The 26,898-nt window shown below is 36.2% G+C and overlaps 1 protein-coding gene across 1 annotated transcript in view; it reads left to right on the top strand.

Moving 5' to 3' along the window:
- Nucleotides 1-26,898, top strand: part of mgat5 (alpha-1,6-mannosylglycoprotein 6-beta-N-acetylglucosaminyltransferase) — a 68,989-nt gene that overhangs the window by 29,575 nt on the left and 12,516 nt on the right. The window contains exons 4-11 of the mRNA XM_084118051.1: nt 7,937-8,013; nt 12,636-12,725; nt 13,230-13,301; nt 14,494-14,655; nt 19,729-19,898; nt 19,967-20,101; nt 20,810-20,943; nt 26,300-26,433. Coding sequence (XP_083974177.1) covers nt 7,937-8,013; nt 12,636-12,725; nt 13,230-13,301; nt 14,494-14,655; nt 19,729-19,898; nt 19,967-20,101; nt 20,810-20,943; nt 26,300-26,433 — 974 coding nt within the window. The remainder of the gene's footprint in view (nt 1-7,936; nt 8,014-12,635; nt 12,726-13,229; nt 13,302-14,493; nt 14,656-19,728; nt 19,899-19,966; nt 20,102-20,809; nt 20,944-26,299; nt 26,434-26,898) is intronic.

Below are 26,898 nucleotides of genomic sequence, written 5' to 3'. Positions count from 1 at the left end.
TAAATCCTCCAGATGTATTTTTGGTTGTTGTTGTAATGACCATGTTTAATTTGGCAAATTTTTAACATTTTGATGAAAATAATGTCTCTCTCTCTATATATATACTTTATACAGTATCTGCAATGTGGCCTGGACTTGTTTTCATGAGATTCACCTTTATTTAAACAGCAATCATCTATGATCTGTCCTCATTTAAAAATTAAACGTGTGTGAGTCACATCCATTTGAAAGCTTCAGCAAAACCATTCCTGCTTGGCAGGGACACTGAATGGCCTCAAATCGCCTAGAACAGAGATTATACACACACAGTGCTGTACATTCGCTCTCTGTAGAAGTGCCCTTGGTGTGTGTTTTCTGGCGTGAGAGAGACAAACACACGCGGCTGCTCTGAGGGAAATTTGTCTCACTGAAGCGGAAAAGAGAGAGAGAGCGCTTTCCTGAGTGCTTTTCCTCTCTCGCTCCTCAATTTCTTGCTGTTTTCATCTCATTGAAAGAGTCACTTATTGTCAGCTTGATGATTGTTATGTTTGTCGTGCAGGGTCTCACACTAGCCTGGAGGAGTGTGTGATGGAAAACGCCCATCTGTGTGTGTGTGTGTGTGTGTGTGTGTGTGTGTGTGTGTGTGTGTTTATGAGAGACTGTTTACAAGGGTGTATGTTAAGTCTGTGTCAAGCACAGCTGTTTATGTAGCAGCACATGCAGAAGAAATTGTTCCATTTCTCTCTCTGTCTCCCTCTCAGCTAATCATTGTTTTTGCACCTGACAGTAATACGGAAGTTCAATAAAGTTCATGATAGGAAAAAAAAACATGTGTGACTACTACTGATATATGTCTAGCATGACGTTCTCAGCCAAACAACAATGAAACGTGTGATGATGTGATTGTAATTTTATAATCTAGTGTCTGAAATATGCACTAATGTGGTGATGAGGAAAGTATATTGAGTAATTTTGAGTATATAGTAAGGCAGTATGTAAATATTGAGGCGTTGCTATGGCATAAAATTGCATTTTTATACCATAGACCCCTTTATCATGTATTTTTGTTCTTTTGCTATATGTTATGTTTATGTATTGTAAAACTTTGGGTCAGATCTTGAATTCCTGATGCTTTTCTTTAACAGAAAAGGTCCCAAAAACCATCAAAAACTAGTCAACTTTGATAGCGCTAAAGGGATTGAGGGTAATATCAGCCTAAAGTACATGAACGCACGCACACTTGGAAATAGTATGCCATATGCCATGCCAATAAGTATGTTTGGCGTACTATTTTCAGCTGTTCAAAATATGATTTGCGACATGCTATTTTAAATATCAAATTCGGTTTACTATGGATAGCATGCAAATTTGGAATTAGGTTTAGCTAATATCAGTACAGATGATGTCACCACATCCCAGAATGCCTTGCCATCAACCTCTCTTGTCTAATCTCATTTCCTCTCATCTCATCTGAACAGAACAAGTCAATAGAAAACCACCACAAACAAATTGTATTAAGTGACGCAAGGGATTGTGGGTAACATTAGCCTGAGAATGCATGCCCGGGTGCACACTTTAAAAACCGTACACCATCCAAGCAATGTTTGTGTACTTTCTGTGTACTTCCAATGTGTTTTGGGACTCCAAATCATATTCCAGTATTGCAAATCATTTATTATGCTTACCATGCTCAGTTCGGAAAGCATATTGTAATAGTAGTACCATAAAAAGATATGGTAGATATAATAAAAATAGTATGCTTATTCAAATTCAGCCTGGATTTTCATTATGTATTGGAAGGGCCTTTATATGAATCGATTCTGTCTTGCAAAACAATCCATCTGCGGTAGATGAGGATGTCCGGTGTGTATGTGAAACAGATCAGGTTTTGTTTGGCATAATTATGGTCTAATTTAGCTTTAAATTGTGTTTGTATGTTAAACACACCCAACCAACTGATCGAGTTAGTGTTGAGAGACATATTTCACAGCTTGTTTTTGTCTTCTCTTCATAGTCATCCCTCTTTTTCCGTCTTTCAGCTATATTTCGGCTAGTGCTCTAATTGAGCCATTTTGTTTGTTTCTCCCATGACCTTTGGGTTATTTGTGTCAAGTGACTCACAAAATGGCCTAAATTCTTTTAGCATGTGACCTTAAACGATGTGGATTTGTGAATGACATGTACGTCCTTTACAGTTTGGTGTTCCCTCGGTGGGGTGTTTGTTTCGTTTACAGGAAAAGCTCTTAATGTGCGCTGCTCTAGCCATTGTTCTACAGCGCCATCATGTCTTACGCTTTATGAAGGAGAGAAAGAGAGCAGAAAGATGATCCAATCCTTGCAAATCAAATAATTGGAGATCACATGGCTAACACCCTTGCATGGCTGCAGTTCGTGTCCTTGTCTCCCATCCCTTTATCTCGTCTTGTCTCCTCTCATCTCGTCTTTCCTCCCCATGAACTTTTCCGCTCGCTCATCTTCACTCGTCTTTTCTTCTCCTCTCGCATCTCTCCTCCTCGTCTCTGTTTCTCCAATACACTCATATTATCTCCTCTCCGCTTCTCTCATCTCATCTCATCTGCTTTCATTTCGCTTTATCTTGTTTCTTCTCCTCCCTCTCTCTCTTCTTCTCTCCTTTCATCTTATCTAGTTTCCTCTCTTCTAGTTTTGTCTCTTCTCGTCTCATCTTAAAATAATAAATAAAGTGAACTTGAACTTATATCATCTCATTTAATTTAATTTGATCTTATCTGGTTTCTTCTCCACTTGTCTCCTCTCTTCAAATCTCTTTTTGTCTCCTCTTTCTTGTTCTCTCTCTTGTTGTACTGTCTATTAGAGCTGCACGATTAATAGTTAAAAGGCCTCGATCTCGATTCAAACACCCACGCGATCTTATTCCTAAATGACAATGATTCTACTATGACTTAGTTACACATCGCAAGTGTGAATGGCACATATTTTGTCGCTGCCCATGTTATGTTAATGAGTGAGAGTCGGCCGTCATGATTTCAATATGCACTCGTTCATTGATATGAGCAGTGTCAAAACACGTGCTGCTCACTCTGCTGACGCTTGCAATGTGAAACTGTTTAACCAAAGACTTTAGGGACTTTGGTTAACCTTTGAAAGTACAGTCGTCACGCTGCAACATTCAAATCAGCGTTCGTGCTGCCGCTGGTCTGTAGAGAGCAGCTGCCATGTAAATGTACAGTATGAAGCAGCTTTATCAGATCCAACCACACATTATTGTTATTTATGTTACAAGCATTTAAATAACGGGATAAAAGTGTACTGGGATAAAAGATTATAGACTTTTTGACATTGACTCGTTGAATTATTTTGTTCAAATTATAATTTTTTAAATGGACTAAAGCAATGAACATTTTGTCAGAACCTCTTGCATGTTATTTTGTCTAGTCGTCTAATGTTTTTTTTTTCTTCTTCAAAATCGTGGGAGAATCGCGATCTTCATTTTACACCAAAAGATCATGATTCTCAATTTATCCAGAATCATGCAGCTCTGCTGTCTATACTTGTCTCATTTCACTCTTTTCGTATCATCTCACCTGATTTTCTCTCCTTTCATTTCCTCTCATCTCACTTTGAGTTATCTCATCTCACTTCACCTGGTTTCCCCTCCTTTCATTTTGTATTATCTCAGGTCATCTCACCTAGATTCCTCTCCACTCTTTTCATATTGTATCATGGCATTTCAGCTCACCTGCTTTCTTTTTATCTCCTCTCATCTCAAGTCATCTCATCTCACCTGGATTCCTCTCACCTTTTATCTTCCATCAACACTTCTCAACTCGTGTCATTTCAACTCTTCTCAACTCTTCTCAACTCGTGTCATTTCATCTCTTCTCAACTCTTCTCAACTCGTGTCATTTCAACTCTTCTCAACTCTTCTCAACTCCTGTCATTTCAACTCTTCTCAACTCCTGTCATTTCAACTCTTCTCAACTCCTGTCATTTCAACTCTTCTCAACTCTTCTCAACTCATGTCATTTCAACTCTTCTCAACTCTTCTCAACTCGTGTCATTTCAACTCCTCAACTCGTGTCATTTCAACTCTTCTCAACTCTTCTCAACTCGTGTCATCTCAACTGTTCTCAACTCTTCTCAACTCAAATCTTCTCAACTCTTCTCAAATCTTATCATTTCAACTCTTCTCAACTCAACTCTTCTCAACTCTTCTCATCTCAACTCTTCTAAACTATCCTCAACTTTTCTCATCTCAACTCGCCTGTATTTCTCTCCTCTCCCTTCATCTTTTATTAACTTGTCTCAACTCATCTCACCTGAATTCCTTTCCTCTATTTTCATCTTGTACCAACTCTTCAACTCATCTCAACACATCTCATCTTAACTCTTCTCATCTGATTTCATCTCAACTCTTCTCATCTCACCTGGATTCCTCTCCTCTCCCTTAATCTTGCATCATCTCATCTCACCTGGATTCCTCTGCTTTAATTTTGTCTCGTCTCGTCTTCTCATCTCATCTCATCTCATCTCGATTCCTGTCCTTTCATCTAGTCTCATCTTGTCTTTTCTCTTCTCCTTTCATGTGATCTCGTTTTGTTTCCTTGTTTCCCCTAATCTCCTTTCTTCTCTAATCTCTTTTACTCTCATCTTGTCTCGTCTCATTTTGTCTCTTTGCCTTTCACATCATCTTCTTTCCTCTCATCTCCTTTCATCTAGTCTCTTCTTCTCTCATTTTGTCTCCCCTCTTATCCTCTCCCCTCCTTCATCTAGTCTCCTCTCCACTCCTCTCTCTTCTTTCCTGTGGTCTGTTTCGTCCCATTTCCTGTAAAAACAATGGTGTTTGATTGAGCTGCAAGCTTCAAGAATCTTCTTCTTTCACCCGCGTCTATGGATCCTGTAAATCTCCTCAGGAGAATACAGACAGGAGAAGATGATCTATGGCAAAAAAAATGTCAGGGTCACATTTAAGCCTAACGCTAGAATCATATGACTTTAACCTAAATTACACAAGTCACTGTGGCTCTTTCTGTTATGATATTATGATTTAACTGTCCATTAATCTCTCAAATAGCTGTAAAATGAACTGATATGAATAGCTGTTTAAGCCTAAAACATTGTAATGTTTAACCCGCTTACAAACGGCAGCTCCGCAGGATGACATCGTATACTTGTGTAAACTACGCCCTTGATATTCTACTTTGTTTGGCAGTTTAAACTCCGTAACTTGAGTCACTGATCTTTATTATCGCCATTATGCCCTTGAGCATTACTCTTTACCCCCGGGACCACCCGAGCGATCGTACTGAAACCGTGAAAGTGTGAAAGTTTGTACTTGGATCAGGGTTTGTCTGCAGAATGTGGGTACGTGTTTGCATTTGAAAAGAGACACATCTGCTTGTACAGTAGATTATGTGTGCCTACTCCGCAGCACCTGGATTGGAATCCGCAAATAGTGCATTCATGATCCAAGGTTCTTTCATAACAATTTTGTTGACTGAATCCATATCAGTTGTTTCACAGAAGGAAGGAGATTTAGGAATTTGATGACTTGACAGGAACTGTGACTGAGAGAAAGGAAAAAGTGAGGTTAGATTTCTAACTTCCCTATAGGGGCAAATAAAAGTACAAAGCTGTGCCACTGTTATTTAAAAGCTGATGACTCCAGTCTTCATCCCAACCCTTTTTTATGATCATTTATTTATATGATGTGTGCAGATTGTAGTTAAACAAAACGCAGCTGTCAGACATGAGTCAAAATCTGCTTAGAGGTAATAATGGAACAACAGTTTTAAAAATAAATTTTCGCTATTCTGCATTTTCATGGGTTTAAATAAGATATGTTTTTATAAGAAATAGGGCTGCACGATTAATCGAAATGAAACCGCACACGATATGGCAAAGGCTGCGATTATTTTATGCGCAGCTTGTCAGTGAAGCACAGCTCTGTTATCAGTAGTAAATGCTACTCCATCTGAACTCCAGAGGGCGCTCTCGCGCAGAAACTCCAAATATGCTCCGCAGAAGTACGATAACGCAAGTCGTTCCAGGAAATTTCTATGGGCATCATACTATAACTGTAGCTGAATAAACAGAAGATTAAAGCATGACTAATAAACACACGACTATGACAATATATGGTTTATCTGAGTTCTTCAGGCCTTCTCGGATATTTTCATGATAATAAAGTATATTTATACTTCAGTGCTAAACGACATAGACTTTATCACTGTATAGAATACTGTGAAATAATATGTTGTGCGTTTTATTCTATGCAAGAAGCCATATCATCTCATAGAATGTTTTCAATCACTCAACTGATGTTATGAAGTGAGTTTAGAGTAAAAGCATGTTATTAAATGATGTATTTTGTTTAACAAGAGGTTCATAAATGCTTCTCATGTTTGGAAAGAATTTTGAAGTGTTGCTTTTTCAAATGCACGTTTTAAGCGACTCAAACCCACAGTGATTTCAGACGGTGCAGCGTTTACTACTGATCACAGAGCCGTGCTTCACCGACTGTCCAATGTTTACCGTAAACACATTGCTTCAAAAACGGTAATAAAAATACTTTGTTTTTTAACACGTCCTTGAACACTATAGATCGTAGGTGCCTCATAAATAACAAAAAACAAAAGCTAATTAACTAAAATCTAACTAAACCAAAAATATTAACAAAAATGTACCGTAATAGCAAAAATTCTAAATTCTATCAGTTTTAATGATCTTATCACCCTTAAAATTAGATGATCGAAAAGACAGCCCAGAAAACCTTTAACCAAAACTTACGACTTAGGAAACTGCTTAAGTTTACACAATTTTTTGCTGTCTGACAAGGTTTAGTTTAATGTATTCTTATGTTTTAAACCTTGCAAATAGCAACTTTATTTTAAGTAATTTTGTAATGAACTACAAACTTCCTTGCTTTATTTCATCACTTTTAGTTGATTTCACTGGTGTAACTTTGTTTTAAAAGATATAAACTGTGTTGTTATATAAAGTGCTTGCTCGATCCAACCAGTAAAGATAGTAGATTTCTCGTTAAAAAAAAAAAAATACAAAGAATAACTATGATGTAACAGCTATTGTTAGTAGCAAGATGGCAGTAAGTCCTGATCTTATCAACCTTATAAACCTTATCAAATGTATGCATTATGTATTATGCAACTTCGGTTAAGTTTGCAACTTGTGTTTGTTTCCCTTTCCTCTTGCAGTGCAAAGCGAAAACAGAACTTATTTGAAGATGGTTTGATTGCACTTGGCAAGATGTGTGTGTTTGGGCCTAGTGTTAATTTCACACTTTAATTTGCCGTGTAAAGTGAATTATTGATCTCTTTCCCCGGCCAAGTGCCCAAAAGCTTGTTTATTTTCAGTTGTCATTGTGTAGTATTCAGTCTGAACGGTATTTAGCAGTAAATTTTGCGCTACAAGTTTATTGTTTACATTAATAAACAAGATGTACTTATCATAAAAACAGCTTTAAACCAATCACACCTTGGGCCCTTTTCATGAAACATAAGCAGAACAAATATGTGTGCAAATCATTCATGAATCTCATTTTTACATACATTTCCCATTTTCTTATCTGCTTAAAAGGGAACATTTACATAGGAATGGCTTACTCACAAATTACAAACAAATGTGTAATGCTTGTTTTTCATGATTAAGGCCCATCCACGCAAAACTTGAAGACTTGGCTAACATTGGTTTGTTAAAGTTTGCTTTCTTCAGTTCATATGAGGCAACACAGCTTAATTGAGACGATTTGAATGCTTTGTAATCACTATGTGGGTTTGAGGCCCTAATATTGTGTTACAGAGTTAATTTGCGAGCGGATTGTATGATAATTGGATGGTATTCATCTTCCAGTCGAATGCCGGTGTGCTGAACAAGCTTGTTGATTTTCAGCTGTGATTTGTGTAGTTTTGGGACTATTGTGTGCTTATGTTCTTTTCTCTCTTTCTCTCTGTGTGCACAGACTTGCTGAACGGAGCACAGGAGAAATGTGAACTACCATCGCTTGATGGGTTTCCTCATTGTGAAGGCAAGTTGAAGGTGAGTGTTTTTCTCGAAACTCGAACTTGCTGAGAAAAGCTTCTCGATCTCAAACTTGTTAAAATCACTTTCACAGCTGCCACTGTCTCATGATGGCTTCTCATCTGTTGGACTTTATTTATAAACCGTTTTCATCCTGAATCCAGAAAGGGAAAATTAAAAGCACTCTGCGGGACGTTCCCCTTACAAACATTAGCAGCAAGATATTGATTTGTTTTGAGACATAGTTGAAAGCTTTAAACTGCTGGTGTTATTAATGAGCTGAGTACTACAAGGATCATGGGCTTTGGGAATAGTTAGGAAAATATAAGGAAGAATAAAAATTTCAGTTGGACTGGTCATTTGCAGACTTCATGGCTATTGTTAATTGTTAATTTTATTCATTAATAAGTTTTCATGAAAGTCTGTAATATGCCTCTTCTTGGTATTAAAGTTCCCCTATTATGCTATATTTTAAAGTCTCCTAATTTTGTTTTGGAGGTCTCCTACAACAGGTGTACATGCATCAAAAGATCAAGATCAAAACTCAAATTTTCTCATAATACACATTGCACCATCACCTCTTTTCTCACAGTGTCTGAAATGGTTTGACAAAGGATTCAGTCTCTCCAAGGGCGTAGATTTGGTTTGAACATTGGGGGGGTTGAAAAATTATTCTGCATATTTTTCATGTGATCATGGTATAAATATTGGGGGGGTTGTAATGCATAGATTTAAATATTGGGGGGGTTATCTCCCCCCTAACCCCCCCACAAACTACGCCCCTGAGTCTCTCTAAACCCCGTCTTTCCAAGAGCATTTTTTGTTCTGATTGGTCAGATGACCCAGTCTGTTGTGATTGGTTTACTCTGTTCTGATTGGTCAGATGGCCCAGTCTGTTGTGATTGGTCTACTCTGCTCTGATTGGTCTGATGGCCCAGTCTGTTGTGATTGGTCTACTCTGCTCTGATTGGTCAGATGGCCCAGTCTGTTGTGATTAGTCTACTCTGTTCTGATTGGTCAGATGTCCCAGTCTGTTGTGATTGGTTTACTCTGTTCTGATTGGTCAGATGGCCCAGTCTGTTGTGATTGGTCTACTCTGCTCTGATTGGTCAGATGGCCCAGTCTGTTGTGATTGGTCTACTCTGCTCTGATTGGTCAGATGGTCCAGTCTGTTGTGATTGGTCTACTCTGCTCTGATTGGTCTGATGGCCCAGTCTGTTGTGATTGGTCTACTCTGCTCTGATTGGTCAGATGGCCCAGTCTGTTGTGATTAGTCTACTCTGTTCTGATTGGTCAGATGGCCCAGTCTGTTGTGATTAGTCTACTCTGTTCTGATTGGTCAGATGGCCCAGTCTGTTGTGATTGGTCTACTCTGCTCTGATTGGTCAGATGGCCCAGTCTGTTGTGATTGGTCTACTCTGCTCTGATTGGTCAGATGGCCCAGTCTGTTGTGATTGGTCTACTCTGCTCTGATTAGTCAGATGGCCCAGTCTGTTGTGATTGGTCTACTCTGTTCTGATTGGTCAGATGGTCCAGTCTGTTGTGATTGGTCTACTCTGTTCTGATTGGTCAGATGTCCCAGTCTGTTGTGATTGGTCTACTCTGTTCTGATTGGTCAGATGTCCCAGTCTTTTGTGATTGGACTACTCTGCTCTGATTGGTCAGATGGCCCAGTCTGTTGTGATTGGTCTTCTCTGTTCTGATTGGTCAGATGGCCCAGTCTGTTGTGATTGGTCTACTCTGCTCTGATTGGTCAGATGGCCCAGTCTGTTGTGATTGGTCTACTCTGCTCTGATTGGTCAGATGCATAGATATCATATATAAAGGCTAGATGTCTCGTGCGCGCTGCTGGCCAATGGAGGTCGATGTCCGCACGTGGCGGCCATCTTGCGGCAGTGCGCTCGCTCACTCGTTTAATGGTGCAAATACTTTTAAATAACCATAACTTGCCCAATTTTCTACCGATTTTCAAACGGTTTGGTTTGTTATAAACGTCAGAGATGTAGTTATGACACTACATACATACACTGCATACATATGAAAAATTATAACATACATGTTCAAGCATTCGGAATTATAGCCACGTTAATAACGTTTGTAAGAAACCAAACCGTTTGTAAATCCGTCAATATTTCAGCGAGATATGAGGATTTGTGTGCATGCTGATCACTCACCTTAATGCACAGAGCACTGACATAAGATGGCCGAACGGTGATGCCGGAAGTGACTGCGCCATAAGACATCTAGCGTTTATATATGATATCTATGGTCAGATGGCCCAGTCTGTTGTGATTGGTCTACTCTGCTCTGATTGGTCAGATGGCCCAGTCTGTTGTGATTGGTCTACTCTGTTCTGATTGGTCAGATGGTCCAGTCTGTTGTGATTGGTCTACTCTGTTCTGATTGGTCAGATGTCCCAGTCTGTTGTGATTGGTCTACTCTGTTCTGATTGGTCAGATGTCCCAGTCTTTTGTGATTGGACTACTCTGCTCTGATTGGTCAGATGGCCCAGTCTGTTGTGATTGGACTACTCTGCTCTGATTGGCCAGATGATCCAGTCTTCTGTGATTGGTCTAATCTGCTCTGATTGGTCAGATGGCCCAGTCTGTTGTGATTGGTCTACTCTGTTGTGATTGGTCTGCTCTGCTCTGATTGGTCAGATGGTCCAGTCTGTTGTGATTGGTCTACTCTCCTCTGATTGGTCAGATGGCCCAGTCTGTTGTGATTGGTCTACTCTGCTCTGATTGGACAGATAGCCCAGTCTGTGCAGACCTTTTACATTCACAAACAGATACATTACACACTGCATGAAAGGTCATATTTGAAAAAGCATAATATGGGCAGTTTAATTCAATTGAAAATGTAATTGTACAAATAAAGATCTTTTTTTTTTAATGTTTTTTGTTCTGTTACATTATTTAACCTCTTTAAAATCCCTTAAAGAATTCAGAGTTGACTGTTTCCATGTGAAAATGCTTTTTCCTTCTTGGAATTGCACTTCTCTCAATGACCTCACCTGATACTCATAACGAATCCCTCTGGGTTTTTTAAAGCACGTTGATGTAGCAGCCAGACGAGGCCAATTACGTGGGATTTAACATCAAGCAGAGCAACCCGAACCTAGTCGGCCAATCACGTTAGCGTTTTCAGTCAGATCAGACCTGAGCTTGGCCTCTTTCGCAATAATCACAGGTCTTAGAACTCACGGAAATTCCTGCGATATGGAAATCCTCTTAAAATCATGCAGAATTAAAACAAAAATGTGACTGCAGTAACAGTGAGAACAGCCTAACCAAGTTGTTTGAGTTTAGTTTGGAAGCTTAGAAGGTCTAAAAACAGTTTTGTTTATCCATTAAACCAAGAAATGTACATGAAAAAAACAAACAGAAGAAGGTGTGATCAAGAGAATGCGCATTTAAAGGTTTAGTTTGAAGGTTGAAATCCACCACTTTTGCAAATAATTTGGTAAAACCATATGTTAAACTCTTGTTCAATCAACTTTCTGTGATTAATTTGATTTATTTGTCTACTTATGCACCAAAACAAATGTAAACATACAAAAGTATGCAAAATAAGTGCAAATATTTTTTTTTTAATAGACAAAGTGAAATGTTTTGTTTAATGAGTTCTGACTCATTAAAAAACAAATGTAAATATACAAGTGTATGCGAATTAAATGCAATACGATTGTATATTTTCTTCTTCTTTTTTTTTTACATAGACCATTACATAGTTTTGTCTTATGAATCTGAGCTTTTTATCCATCAAGTGCTGACTCTTTAAAAACAAACGTAAATATGCAAATTAAATGCAAATACAATTGCATATTTTCTTCTTTTTTTACACAATGTAAAAAAAGCATTGTCTCTGCATGAATCTGAGCTTTTTGTCATCAATTGCTGACTCATTAAAAAACAAATGTAAATAGGCAACTGTATGCAAATATGATTGCGTATTAAAAAAAAAAGCTTTTTTTACATAGACAATGTAAAATGTTTTGTTTAATGACTTCTGACTCATTCAAAAAGAAATGTAAATATGCAAACGTATGCAATCAAATACAATATGATTGCATATTTTCAACTTTTTTTTTGCATAGACAATGTAAAATGTATTGTTTCTTTTTGTCTTTATGCGAATCCAAATGCTTTTTCTCTTCAAATGCTGATTAATTAAATAAACAAATGTAAATATGCAAAACTATGCAAATTAAGCATAATACAATTGTGTATTTTCTCAAATATCTTGTCTACAAACTTTTTCTTGTCAAGTGCCGACTCATTTAAAACGCACAGTGCCATCCTTCTCAAAAACCCAGATCGATAAGTGTGAAGTGAACCACACGGTGCGATCAATAAGTCCCTTTCTGTCCTATAGAGAGTGTCACTGTGAGAAGAAATTAGATACAGGGAGAGGAAACCAATGTTTTTTCTGAAGGTCATGCTGATCTAAAAATTTTATAAATATCCTGCAGTAACTTGACAGGAAATAAAACTGTGTGCTTGACACACGGCTTCCTGCACAACTGCTTATCAGATCAACTGGGGATTTTGTATACTTTATATAAAGTCTCTCGTAACTGTTTTTGTCCTTATCTGATCTGACAAACTGTTTTTCTTTTCTTCTTTTTTTTTGTTCAGTGGATGAAGGACATGTGGCGTTCGGACCCCTGCTACGGCAACTACGGAGTGGATGGATCCACCTGTTCGTTCTTCATTTATCTGAGTGAGGTAAGACGTGACGGGAACGTTGGCTTAATAGTTTCAGATCTATGACAAAACATTGATAAATGCACTACATAAATTATTTTTTATTTTTTATTTAAATAAGTTAAATAAAAAATTTATAAACAATGACACTAAATGGTTGGCATATAGTGCGTCCAAATTTTATTCATACTAATATATTCATACATAACAGTCGCGAATTATATTCATATGTAGTACCCACTCAGACACTGCGTGATTTCGGACGCAGCATGTGTGTGTTAACATCTGAAATGCGTTAGAAAGAGCTACACACACACACGGTGGCATGCATACATTTCCATATCAGCTGTCTCTCTCGCCTTAGCAGCGGATGTTAAATATTGATTAGGTAGTTAAATGAGCTGACTGATATGTAAATACGCAAGGCTACTTAAAGAAATAGGACATAGACTATCATCAAGATGTTTCCACATGTCTGATAATTAGCTAGGACGAATGCTAATTTACTGTTTTTGTGTGTGCTAGGTTGAAAACTGGTGCCCTCGTCTGCTGTGGAGGATCAAGAATATTGCGGATGAAGCCGACAGAAATTCACAGGTCAGTGTGTGTGCGCGTGTGTGTGTGCTTAAATTAATTCCAAAAATGATTTAATAAAAACAAAATAAAACAATACATAAAAATACATTTCTTAAAATTCATAAATATATACATAAAAATAAAATAAACATTTCTTAAAATATTTCATAAAAATAAAATTCTAAACATTTAAAATATGTACTTATAAGGCTAGTGGTGTGATAAGTCTATAGTAAAATTCATATATATATTAAAAAAATAAAAATAAATAAATAAATATATATATATATATATATATATATACACATACACATTTTTTTTCATTTTTTTTCATTTTTTTTTATTAATATATAAAATATTTTAAATGACTCTAGTTTAAGGGATGAATAGTCTCCAGAATATGACAACTTCCACAGGTACATCTATAAAAAAATTATTATAATAATAAAAAAACATTATATTTGTATTAAAAATAAATTAAATACACATTAATTTGTAGTCATCACAATTAAATTATAATTTGGGGGTAAAATGGTCTTTAGAATATGACCAAATGTTGATTAAAAGCATCTATAAAAACAAAAAATTAAAATGAAATTAAATAAAGATATGTTTTAATAAATTATAGGTTAAAGGTTTTATTTTAGGTGTAGTGGCTGGATTAGGCTGTCATCATTAAAAATAAATTACTAGAATTTGGGGATAAAATAGTCTCTAGAATATGATAAAACTTCCATAAATACATCCATAAAATGAACAAAAATATAAAATGAAATTTTAAATAAAAGTAAATTAAATGAAAATTAAATTAAATTTAAAAAAAAGTTTTATTTTAGGTGTAGTTGCATTAAAATTAAATCCAGGATATGACAAAATGTCTATAAATACATTCCTAACAAATAATTAGAACATTTGAAAATGAAAAATGAAATTTTAATTAAAAGTAAATGTAATAAAATATAAATGATTTACTAAAAATAAAATACAAATATTTTTTTTATTATTATTATTATTTATTTATTTATTTTTAAATGAGCTTTCCATAAAACATGTCCTGATATATCAAGCTAACCGAATGAACTGTGATTTGTGCAGCTGTTTCACCTCAGCCTACAGTGATGGGCTGTGATTTAGTTAATAACGAGAGAGAGGGGGAGGGGGAGGAAACGGAAAGAGAAAGCCTCAGTGTTTTGTTTATGTATTTTCTGCGCAGACGGAGTTCCGCACGAGTTTCGAGGAGCTGTATCGCGTGATGTCGCGGCGCGAGGAGTTTCGCTGGATGATGTTGCGGATCAAGCGCATGGAGGAGCCGTGGGTCAGTGCCATTCGCTCCCTCGCCTCCAAACAGAACCTCGCCGACCACAAGCGCAAAAAGGTGGGTGAGAAACGTGAATCTCAGGATTGACTCTACATGGCCTTTAATAAAGCAGCATGTGTTTCCCACTGAATAATTCACACACACTCTCCCAAGAGCGTCTTTGACTTTCTCTGGCACAGCGGGGACCCAAAACCACACGTGCAAGTCTTTCGAGAGATCGCCTGATGTCAAACCTGAAATAACCTCAGTTGTTTAGAGCTTAAAAGCACGTCACTGTTACCCATAATCCTCCGCTGATACTTATCCACCAAATAAATGTGACTGCGTATGGTATGAGTCCCTTGACATATTAATACTGAAACAAATGAGATGAATAAAAAATAGAAGATTGCAGATACTGACATAAGAGAATTTAAGATAGCAACCCACTGTTTGTTTTTTTTTACCCAGAATTCAACCTTCTCTTTCCATTTACTTCTTCACAATAAGCATATCTGATGTATAAACATGTTTTCGTCAGATATTAACCATTAAATTTCATGGATTCAGAAGTTTAATTAATTTAGTGTGAGTAGTATTATTAAGAATTAAAAAAAAAATGCAATCACATATATCAATATTTTTTAGAAAATTATATTTTTTTTATTTGAAAATTATATATATATAATTTGTGAATTAATATTTAATTACTAGTCAGTTTACATTGACTATACTTTGTTTATATATATATATATATATATATATATACAATATTATATATATATATATATGTATATAATATTATATTATATTATAGTACATTATATTTACTGTTACTTATTTCAAGAGACCCTCAATTAAGGGTGATATTTTTATTTATTTTTTATTTATTGATGCAATAATTTAAGGTTTATTTAAAAAAAAAAAAATTTTTTTTGTTTTTTTTTTAAAGTTAACTATTAGAAAAATGTACCTATGACTGCAACACATAAAAAAGTGAATAGCCTGATGATCGAACTAGGGATATTGGATTTGTGGAGAGATTTTTACCCTTCAGGTCGCGACTATACGTTTTATTCTTACTCACATAATACATACTCTCGAATAGATTATTTTTTGGTGTTTTCGAGAGACCGCTACAGATTTACCAGTTGTGATATTGGTTCTATTGATTTATCTGACCATGCCCCTATCTATTGTACAATACAAATAGAGGGTTCTCCACGAAACACACTTTGGAGACTCAACACAAGTGCTCTAAACAACCTCCAGTTTGTGGCTTTGATGAGAAAAGAGATCAAACAATTTCTAGATATTAATGATACTGGTGAGGTCGATTCATCAATTATATGGGACACTCTAAAAGCTGTAATTCGGGGAAAAATGATATCATGGTGTGCATATAATAAGAAAGAAAAACAATTAAGATGGTTAGACCTTAATAAAAAATTGCAGAATTTAGAAATGCAACATAAGAAGAAGCAATGCCCTAATTTACTCAATGAGATTAAGAAAACACGAAATGAAATAAATTTGATGAGTACACAGGAAATTGAGAAGAAATTTGTCTTTGTAAAACAAAAATATTATGAAGCCGGCCCTAAAGCTTCAAAAATTCTCGCTAGAAGACTACAAAAAGAAAGAGCAGATTGCACAATTTACAAAATTAAACATCCTGATTCTGGAATTATACTGTATAAACAAGAAGAATTACAAGAAGCATTTGAGAAGTATTATAAAAGTCTATATACTCAACCATTTTTAGAGAGTGAATCCCAAATGGAGGATTTTCTCAACTCACTTAACTTGCCTACTCTATCAGAAGAACACAATAACATATTGACAGCTGAAATATCAGAGAAGGAAATAAATGCCGCCATCTCTAGACTGAAAGCCAATAAGACACCAGGCCCGGACGGCTTTCCCTCAGTTTGGTACAGAACATTTCGTAATGAGTTATTGCCAAGCCTTCTAAGGGCTTCTAATACAGTTATAAAAAAATCAAAAATGCCACCTTCATGGAGTGAAGCAGTTATCTCAGTTATCCCTAAGGAGGGAAAATATAAAACAGAATGTGGTTCTTACAGGCCAATTTCAGTGTTGAATGTTGATTATAAACTGTTCGCAGCTATACTTGCTAAAAGTTACTTCCGCATATCGTACACACAGATCAAACTGGTTTTGTTCTGGAGAGACAAACTCATGATAACATCAGACGCTCTTTACATATCCTACATCATATTCAACAAAACAAATTGGAGGCTCTTTTGGTGAGCCTTGACGCTGAAAAGGCCTTTGACTCAGTCAGCTGGGCTTTTCTTTACAAAGTACTGGGAAGACTAGGGGTACATACCGAATTTGTTCAAGTTATTCGTACACTATATAGTAAGCCATCTGCAAGAATAAAAATTAATGGACACATGTCAGAATCTATTGTACTACAGCGTGGTTCTAGGCAGGGCTGTCCTATTTCACCACTCCTTTTCGCTTTATATATTGAACCACTTGCGCAATGGTTGAGACAAACTTCAAGTATTAAAGGCATTTCTATAAATGGGGAAGTCCATAAAGTTGCTTTGTACGCAGACGATGTCTTGGTATATATTTCGGAGCCTACTGTCACGTTTCCTGAGTTGATGAACATTTTGCAGAAATTTTAAATTAAACTTACAAAAGACCCAACTCTTAACATTTAATTACTCCTCTCCTAAACAGCTTTGTGAAACTTTTCCTCTTAAATGGGACCAACAATCACTGAAGTACTTGGGTATTTCTCTACCAAAGGACATTTCTTTATTGGGAGAAATGAATTATGGCCCGTTATTAACTAAAATTAAGGCGGATATTACAAGATGGAATACAATCTCATTTCTTACCTTGTGCCAAAGAATCGATAGTGTCAAAATGAATGTGCTTCCACGGTATCTGTTTTTGTTTCAGGCTCTTCCAGTGGAAATTTCCCAGAAAGAATTCTCAGAAATTGATCAAATAATTTCTAGATTTATTTGGCAGGGTAAAAGACCCCCAGGGTCAAATATAAAACATTACAGCTTCCAAAAGAAATGGGAGGCATCGCCTTACCGTATTTCAAAGGATATTTTTATGCAGCTCAGATCAAGCCACTCATTTATATGTGCTCATCAAAATTCCATGCTAGATGGAAAGACATTGAACTCTCAATAATGAAGGATCCGCCAATCTATGCTGTTCTAGCTTATACAAATTTGGATAAACATATCAAAATGATTCAAAACCCTTGGATTAATACACAATTGAAAATATGGCGTAAAGTCAAGGGAGAATATAATTTGGATGACAAAATACAGATATTGCAGTGGTGTGCATTTGACCCTGGGTTCAGCCCCAACCAGATAGACAGCACATGCAAATACTGGATTTCAAAGGGTGTGACGACCTTTTATTCACTCACTCATAATGGGAATATGAAAGATTTTGACAGTCTTAAGAGTGATTTTAAGCTTAACAATTTCGATTTTTTTAGATATCTCCAATTGCGGAACTATTTCCAGCAGAATATTATCTCCAAAACTGAGATAGATGACCCAATTTTGACAATTTTTCTGAAGGCTTTTAAAAACACTATAGTTAAAGGTGCTATCGGCAAGTTTCTGACAAAGAGGTCTCACTCTACGGACTACATCAAAGAAAAATGGGAAAATGAAGGACATTTTTCAATAACTAATGAAGAATGGTATGAAGTATGTGAATCCTCTTGGAAATGTACGAATTCCCATAAATGGCGAGAGTTTAGCTGGAAATGTTTAGTGCGCTTTTTCCTAACACCAAGGCAAAAGGTACACTTTGGCACAGGCACGGCCTGCTGTTGGAGGTTGTGTGGGGCTCGGGATGCAGGGCATTGGCATATATTTTGGGAATGTCCAAAGATTAAACTCTTTTGGCTTGAATTTCAAAAAGCTTTAATTAGTATATTTAAGGTTAACAACATACCATTACAGTTTTCTACAGTTTTTTGGGGAAATTTTGACAATATGCATAGACATGAAGATAAATACCTGTATACTATTTTGACAGTAGCAGCCAAAAAGGCAATTACAAGATGCTGGCTCCTTCCCGAGCCCCCCGCGATGACTGAGTGGATAAACATAGTGAATGAGATTTATGTAATGGAATCCATAACATTCTCAATTCGCCTTAAAAGGAGCACTTTTGTTAAATTATGGAGCAAATGGGTTAGATACATTCAACCCTTACGACCAGATTTTGTAGAGGTTAGAATATAGAAAATAATCCTCTTTTTATTTATACCTTTTTTTTTTTTTCTTTTTTTTTTCTCTTCTTCTTTTTTATCCCCTTTTGTACTTGGTGTTGGATATGTGCACGTTGTTTATCTCTCCCTAATTGTTCAGTTTGTTTTACTTTTTTGTACAAAAAAAAAAAAAAACGAAAAGAAAAGTGGATAATGTTTGGACATGTCTTATTGTAACATTTTGTTATGCTCCACTTTTCGAAAATAAAGAATTAAAAAAATAAAAAAATAAAATAAAGTTAACTATTATATTTCAATACTCTATAAATCAAATCAGACTTTTTGATCAGGTTTAATTAGGACTGTCAATGTTAATTTGTTAATTTAGTGTGATTAATATCAAAGAAAGTAATGCAGTAAAATAGTATAAAAAACAAATAATTTAATATAATGAATTATAAAATTTGTATTAGTAAAATGTTTTATTATTATTATTTCTTTATAATAAAGAATTTATATTTTTATATATATATATATATATATATGTATATATGTATGTATATATGTATATATGTATATATGTATGTATGTATATATGTATACATGTGTATATATAATAATTTATATTTTCAAAAAAATATATATATATCAATGATTACTTAATCACCATATCATTTAATTAATTGTCCACTTTAGAGTGATTTTTAAAATATATATAAATATATATATTAGATCATTATATTTACTGTTGCTTAATAGTATTATTATTTATTATTATTACTTTATTTTTAATTAAATTGTTTACACTTTAATTATTCAAATTAAATGTTAAACTTTTTTGATTAAAATAGTTTTATTTACATTTTAATTAAAAAAAATTTAGACATTTTTGTAAAAATTTCTTTATTTATTTTGTATCTTAGATCCTGGTGCACTTGGGTCTCCTGACGAAGGAGTCTGGATTTAAGATCGCGGAGAACGCGTTCAGCGGGGGTCCTCTTGGGGAGCTGGTTCAGTGGAGTGACCTCATCACCACGCTGTACCTCCTCGGACACGACATCCGCATCTCCGCCTCTCTCGCCGAGCTTAAGGAGTGAGTCTCTCGCTCCGTCTGCGTGCTCCGGTACCAGTTCATTTTAATTCAGCTCTGTCTCTCTCCAGGATCATGAAGAAGGTCATGGGCAACAAGTCCAGCTGCCCCACGAAGGGTGATAAAATCGTGGAGCTCATCTACATAGACATCGTCGGCCTGGCTCAGTTCAAGAAGACTCTGGGCCCGTCCTGGGTCCATTATCAGTAAGTGTTTTAGTATTTCATTATCAGCATCTGTGTGTGGCCACGACCTTCCTCGATCACATTTTCTTCAGCTCGGTTGAGAAACGCGAGACTCTTTTGAGACGGCGGGACGTTATTGGCCACGTAAAGCCGTTTTAAATGAGTCTGAACCTGATCTCCATCTTCAGTGTCCTTCAGACAGTGTGGGGTCGATCTCGTCCTCTCCGCGCCGGTGTGAATCCGAGCCGTCATTCCAGCCTGGATAGAGCGTATCGAGTAAACGATCTGTTAGCTGTTACCCAACACTATCGCTTGCTAACGGATAACTTCCTCTGGGGTTATAGACCGCATTCCTTTATTTTACTTTGTTTAGAACCTCTTTGTGTATGGACGGATTTGGGAAAGTCTTCTGAAATTATTATTTATTTATTTTTTTTACTTTTGAGCGTTTTTTTATACTTAAAAAGAAATGCTGAAAATAAAAAAATTCAAATGCAAAAGATAAATTTATAGAAATGTACACTACCATCAAAAGTTTTGGATCGGTAAGATTTTTTTTATTTAAAAATGTCAATTAAGATTTTTTTCACCATATCTTCATCACCATAATGAAATATAGAATTATTTTTTGCTGATTTGTCTTGTTTTTGAGGTACAGACGTCATCTCTATGTACCTAGCGTGTGTGCCGCAACACTCAAGCTTTGCCGGTGTGTGTGTGTGTGTTCAGGTGCATGCTGAGGGTCCTGGACTCCTTCGGGACCGAGCCGGAGTTTAACCACGCCCACTACGCCCAGTCCAAAGGTCACAAAACTCCGTGGGGCAAGTGGAACCTGAACCCCCAACAGTTCAACACCATGTTTCGTAAGTGTGCATGAGAGAGGCTTTTTGTATGTGTGCGTTTCACTTTTTCCGTTTTACCCTTTGGACGTGGAAACTTTATCCTGGACCGCATCAGGGTTCCGGGGATTTAGGGTGGCGTCTCCGATCGTCTCGGGCTCTGAATGGCTCTTTTGTTTACCAACAGACTTTGACATTCTCATAACACTCGCAGCTTTCCAAGCAGAACTGCTCTTATTTCTGATCAAGGCCATTTAAGAGCAGAGATTGGTTTCACATTCACAGAGGTGTGTGTGTTTGTGTGTGTGTGTGTGTGTGTGTGTGTGTGTGTGTGTGTCTGCGGCCGAACACATGTTTGAAGTGTTTCTGCTGTATTGTGATGTAGTGAACTGTACCTGATGAGAAAAAAAAAGATAAGAAAAATTTATTTTATAATATTTTTTTTAACATTTCAGTTATTGTTTTAATTGCAAAAAAAATCTAAAATTAAACTTGTCGTATTATTAAAATAATATAAGAAAAATATTGTATTATAGTATTTAATAATTTCAGTAATTTTTTTAAACTACAGCATTTTTTAAAACCAAAAATACCAAATATATATATGTATAAAAATGTATTGTTTTGGGTGGAAAAAATGTGCTTAATTGTTATAAAAAGTCAAAATGCTGATTATTATTATTGTTAATTTTATTATTATTATTTCTACTGTTCCATTTTGCACAATATTCTTTCATTTTCTAATTAACATAATTTGTTTTGAAATTTACAATTTTTTTTGTAGTTCTTAAAAAAATACTGAAAATAAAAAATAGAAAAAAATAATGATAAATATGAAAAAGATAAATATTGGTAAATGTATTTTTTTTTTTTTTAAGTATTTCATGACAGTTAAGCTCATTTTTCCCAGTGTGTTCTCATTACCATAACACAACCAGCATTTTACTTTTGAGTTTTTGTAATTCTTAAAAAAAAAACCTTTAATTAATTTATTTTTTATTTGTATGTATATATATATATATTTTTTTTTTAATTAAAATTATTATAAATTGAAGACAGTAGAACTTGATGTATAAATATTTTTCAATTTAAATAATATTTAATTCGGGGGAATTCTGCGCAACTAGCATGAAAATAATTACATATAAATAAATTATATAACGGTAATTTCAATTAAGACTATTTTCCCACCGTATTCTCATTACCATAACACAACCAGCATTTTTCAATTTAAATAATATATAATTGGTTTTAATTATGGTAATGACAGTTTGTGGGGAATTCTGCGCAACTGGCATGCAAATAATTACATATAAATATTATATAATTGAATTATATAATTGATTTGTTTTGCATTTTGACATCTTTCATTTCAGTTAAGCACATTTTTCCACCATATTCTCATTACCATAATTCACCTGTTTTACTTGAGTTTTTGTAATTGTTAAAAAATTACTGAAATTAAATTATAAACAACAATACTTTTTAATATTTGTATTTCAATCAGCATAAATTTAAAGCCAGGACTAACCGATATATTAATATTAATAACAATATAATAATATATGGTTTTGGATTACGGTAATGACATAAATTTTCATGAAAACTGTTACATTGCAAAACATAATTTCAAGTTGAATATTACCTGTAAGCTACATGTTCTCGACATCGGAGTTCAATTACATATTTGACAGTGTTGTGTGTGTGTGTGTGTGTGTGTGTGGTATTGTGTATCTGATCTCCTGGAGGTTGATTTGGAGAAGATGTACCCTTGACAGGTGTGTGTAATCGACCTCGCCGTGAGTCCACAGGTGTCTATAAACTACAGTGAGAACATGACCGTTGACAGCAGAGTGACACGTAAACCGTCTCGTCAGTCAGTTCAGATGCATTAGCAAACTCAAGCGATTCTGAAACCGTACACTTCAAATATTGCGACCCGGTTGCATCAGATGCATGCACGTGTGTGTATATGCCTTAATTCTTAACACTGTCAGTCAAAACTCTTTATACGGTTGCCCTCTATACACATCCCACAATGCACTGCGATATCTGATTGCACGACACATGAGAGATGATAAACATCTGTTGACCTTATAAATTGTCTGTATGACAGACCAGAGTGACATGCCCCTGTTTTCTTTTGTTAAACGTCCTCCGGGCCGCCCGTCCTGCAGGTGCTATTGTTCTTAACACTTCCCACACATATCAGATGAGCGAATTGCCGGCGTGTCATGAGACCCGGGGAGGAAGTGTCTTTCAGGACAGCATTATGGACCTGGAATAATTCAGTTACCATTTGATTCGTTTCGTTTCACTTTAAGGTTTGCTTTAGCATTGTGGCTGCTCTGTGTTTGTCATGGCGGATAGTTCCTGTTTTCTGAGTAAAACTGTGAGGTGATTTTCACACACTTCCGCTTGAATTTGCTTGAGAGACCACACTAACATTCATTCTCTTTTGAAACGAAATGTTTTTTCTCTTTTGCATGTCACTGGCGCCGCCACATGCGAACAGAGAAAGGATGGGGTTTTTTTTCTGTTGGCTTGTTTCCAGATACCTTTCATAAACAAAAGTAGAGCCCCTGGCTACTGCGAGGAATAGCCCAAAATATGAATATAAATATGAATGTGTTTATGCATAAAATATGAACAATTAAATTCAGAGTCAGCAGGAAGGTTAGTCTGTGTTGCGTTTCGCAACGTGCATTAAAAACGCTTCTCGTTTAGCAGTTTCCTAATTAAGAGCTTCTGTCGCAGTCGGTAGTTCACAATCATCTGTTTATGCTGTTGAATTATTAATTGCAGGGAGAGAGTTTGCCTAATGCCATATGGAAAAATTAGAACAGATTTGTGTTTGTATGTGTATACTGTGTATTTATTTTATATGTGTGTGTGTGTGTGTGTATATTTATATATGTATGTATGTGTGTGTGTATATATATATATATTATATGTGTGTGTGTGTGTGTATGTGTGTATATATATATATATATATATATATATATATATATATATATATATATATATATATATATATTATACATTAATTTTATACATTTTATGTATAAGAAGTGTTTAATAAATATATTATGTATTATAAATCTTTTTATATCTTTTAATGAAACGGTTCATCTTGACAATCCTAGACCCAACACACGTATTTTGTCCTGAGATGATTTCATTTTATCCTGTAATTTTTATATAAGAATAAAGCTTTAGCCTTCAGACACTAATCCACACTCAAACTAAGCACATTACTGTATAAAACTCATCAGGAAAAGATGTCTATCGCGATTAAAGCCGCTGCAGCGACAGGAGAATAACTACGTGTGTGTGTGTGTAATATGCTGAGGTTGTGTTTTGTTTTTCCACTACTAGACTTAATAAACTCTCTCTCACACACACACAAACTCCCCACATTCCTGGGAATTACTGATAACATCATAATGCCGCCTGCAAACCGTGTAATGTGTCTCTTCAGCACTTCTGCGTGTTGTTGCTGCGTCACGTTTTGAAACGCTCCTCTGAAGGATGGTGGGGGTGTGTGTGTTTGTAAGCTCGAGACTCGTCTTTCGCAATTAAATCGCAAACCTTCCACTTTTTTGTTTTTTTGTTTCGAAAAAACCTGTGTGACTGCATGGAAGTGCAGAATTCCAAAAATAACGTTCTGCTGTTGTTCACGCGATAACTGCGAAGGCTGTTGACAGGTGACATTAGAGTGTAAGTGTGTGCGTTTGCTCGTACAAGTGTATGTGCGCTATTTACAGTAACTATAGCGAGGAAGAGAGCAAGAGGCCAGGATTCCATTTAAACGGCATTTATGGGTTCTGCAAAATTGTGCAAATTGCATTATGGGCCGCATGGGTTCTGAATTTCCCCCTGTACTCTCATTGGAATTGACGGGTAACCGTGACAACACACTACAGCTGCTCCCACAGGCAATAACCACACACACACACACGCACGCGCGTTTAAATAAGCCTCGCATTTGAGTTGTGTGAGCGTGTGTGTGTGTGTGTGTGTGTGAATAAGAAATCTTAATCTCGGGATTGAATTTTTTGGACAGATGGCATTCAGGTGTTTCTCTGCCAAACGTCGTTACCCTGGCGACCTCTTGGACTACCGTTGTCATGGTAACAACTCCTCGCTTGGCAACGTGGACACCCACATGGATCTTTCTCGTACACAATTAATCTGAACATCTTCCCTCAGGCAACAGTTTCATTAGTTAATGTTAATTAATGAGTTAACTAACAGTGAGCAGTATATTTGTTACAGTATTTAATAATCGTTGCTAATGTTAATTAATAAAAAATACAGCTGTTCATTGTTCATGTTATTTCAGGTCCATTAAATAATATTTCGATTTTAATAATTAATTAAAATGTCAAAATTAACATTAATTAAGATTAATAAATGCTGTACAGGTATTTTTCATTGTCGTTCATATTAACTAATGTAGTTAACTAATGTAAATAAATGGAACAAGTGTAAAGTGTTAATGAAATAATACTTCATTATTTAAAATAAAATAAAACTTAAAATGTATTATTATGTTCAGAGGAATTGTGATGCAGGATTAACTTAAAGGCACACTATGCAGTTTCTGTTTTTCTCAAACAGCGCCCCCTAGAGTCTCTGTGGAGTACTTGTGTTTAACGTTACTGTCGTAAATACCACTCACCCAGAGCCGTCTCTGCACTCATTCCGACCGCGCTTTCTTCGTTTTCTTCGTCGACTCTGCCATGATTCACGTCTGAAATGCGTGCTAGTGTCTTCCATAGAGGCTGCTTCATATGTTGTTGATGTATGTGACGTCGTGCCGTAAATCAAGTCATGATTCTCGTGAGATTTGTCTGGGCGCCACCTCTCAAACCTGCTGGTTTTCTCATTGGCTGCAGGATCAGCAAAGGCCAATCAGCTTGTGCCATGCGGTAATGATGTGATTGCTTGCAGATTGTCAAGGACCTATCAGACTGCGCCCTCTAGAGTTTCATGACTGAACTAGATATTTAACATGCAAGGGATAAAGTACAGTCTGCCAGTCTTGTATTATCCTAAATGGGTTTATGAGTTTCTTTCTTCTGTTGAACAGAAAAGAAGATATTTTGAAGAATGTTGGTAACCGGACAGTTGACAGCTGCCATTGACTTCCATATTTTGTTCCTACTATGGAAGTCAATGGCAACTGTTGGGTTACCAAGTAGCTACGAACATTCTTCAAAATATCTTCTTTTGTGTTCAACAGAAGAAAGAAACTCGTACAGGTTTGGAACAACTTGAGGTCAAGTAAATGATGACTGAATTTTTGGGTGAACGAACCCTTCAGGTTAATATTGATTGGGTTGATCTCTGATTGGTTGTTCTGTTTACCCCGCAGCTCACACTCCAGATAACAGCTTCCTGGGCTTCGTGGTGGAACAGCACCTGAACGCCAGTGACGTCAGGCACATCGACGACATCAAGAGACAAAACCAGTCGCTGGTTTATGGCAAGGTGGACAACTTCTGGAAGGTGGGTTCTGGTTAAACAACAGTCGCGTCCAACGTTTTTTTGGCTGTTTACATGTGAAACCCTGTTGTGTTTATATGCTAGATTGGTTTGCCACATTTTCCGACTTTGCGCGCCAGAAAAAGTGTTTTCAATTCGACTCCGATGACTTCAGCGTTTCCCCACTGCTAGGTCACGGTCGGCTCCGTGTTAAGACCGTTTCGCTGCCCATCTGGCTCCGAAACGGCCCATGTGATGAGAGAGACACATGAAAAACAAATCCCTCCGTACGCGCACACAGTTCTGGACATCTAATCCCACACACTTCCTTCCAGAAAGGACCTTTTTATGAATTCTCAATCCATTTCTACTATGTCCTTCAAGATTTCCAATTTCACAGGAAGTGCCGATTTTTGTTCTCTTGAACACGTGGGATGGAAACTGTGCTTTATTCTTAAATGTTTCGCTTAAGTTACATCTGCAGCTTTG

The sequence above is a fragment of the Abramis brama genome (assembly GCF_963993115.1).
Source record: "Abramis brama genome assembly, chromosome: 6".
NCBI classification, from domain to species: Eukaryota; Metazoa; Chordata; class Actinopteri; order Cypriniformes; family Leuciscidae; genus Abramis; species Abramis brama.
Note: the sequence above shows the minus strand (reverse complement) of the source record. Positions and strands in the feature narration are given on the sequence as shown.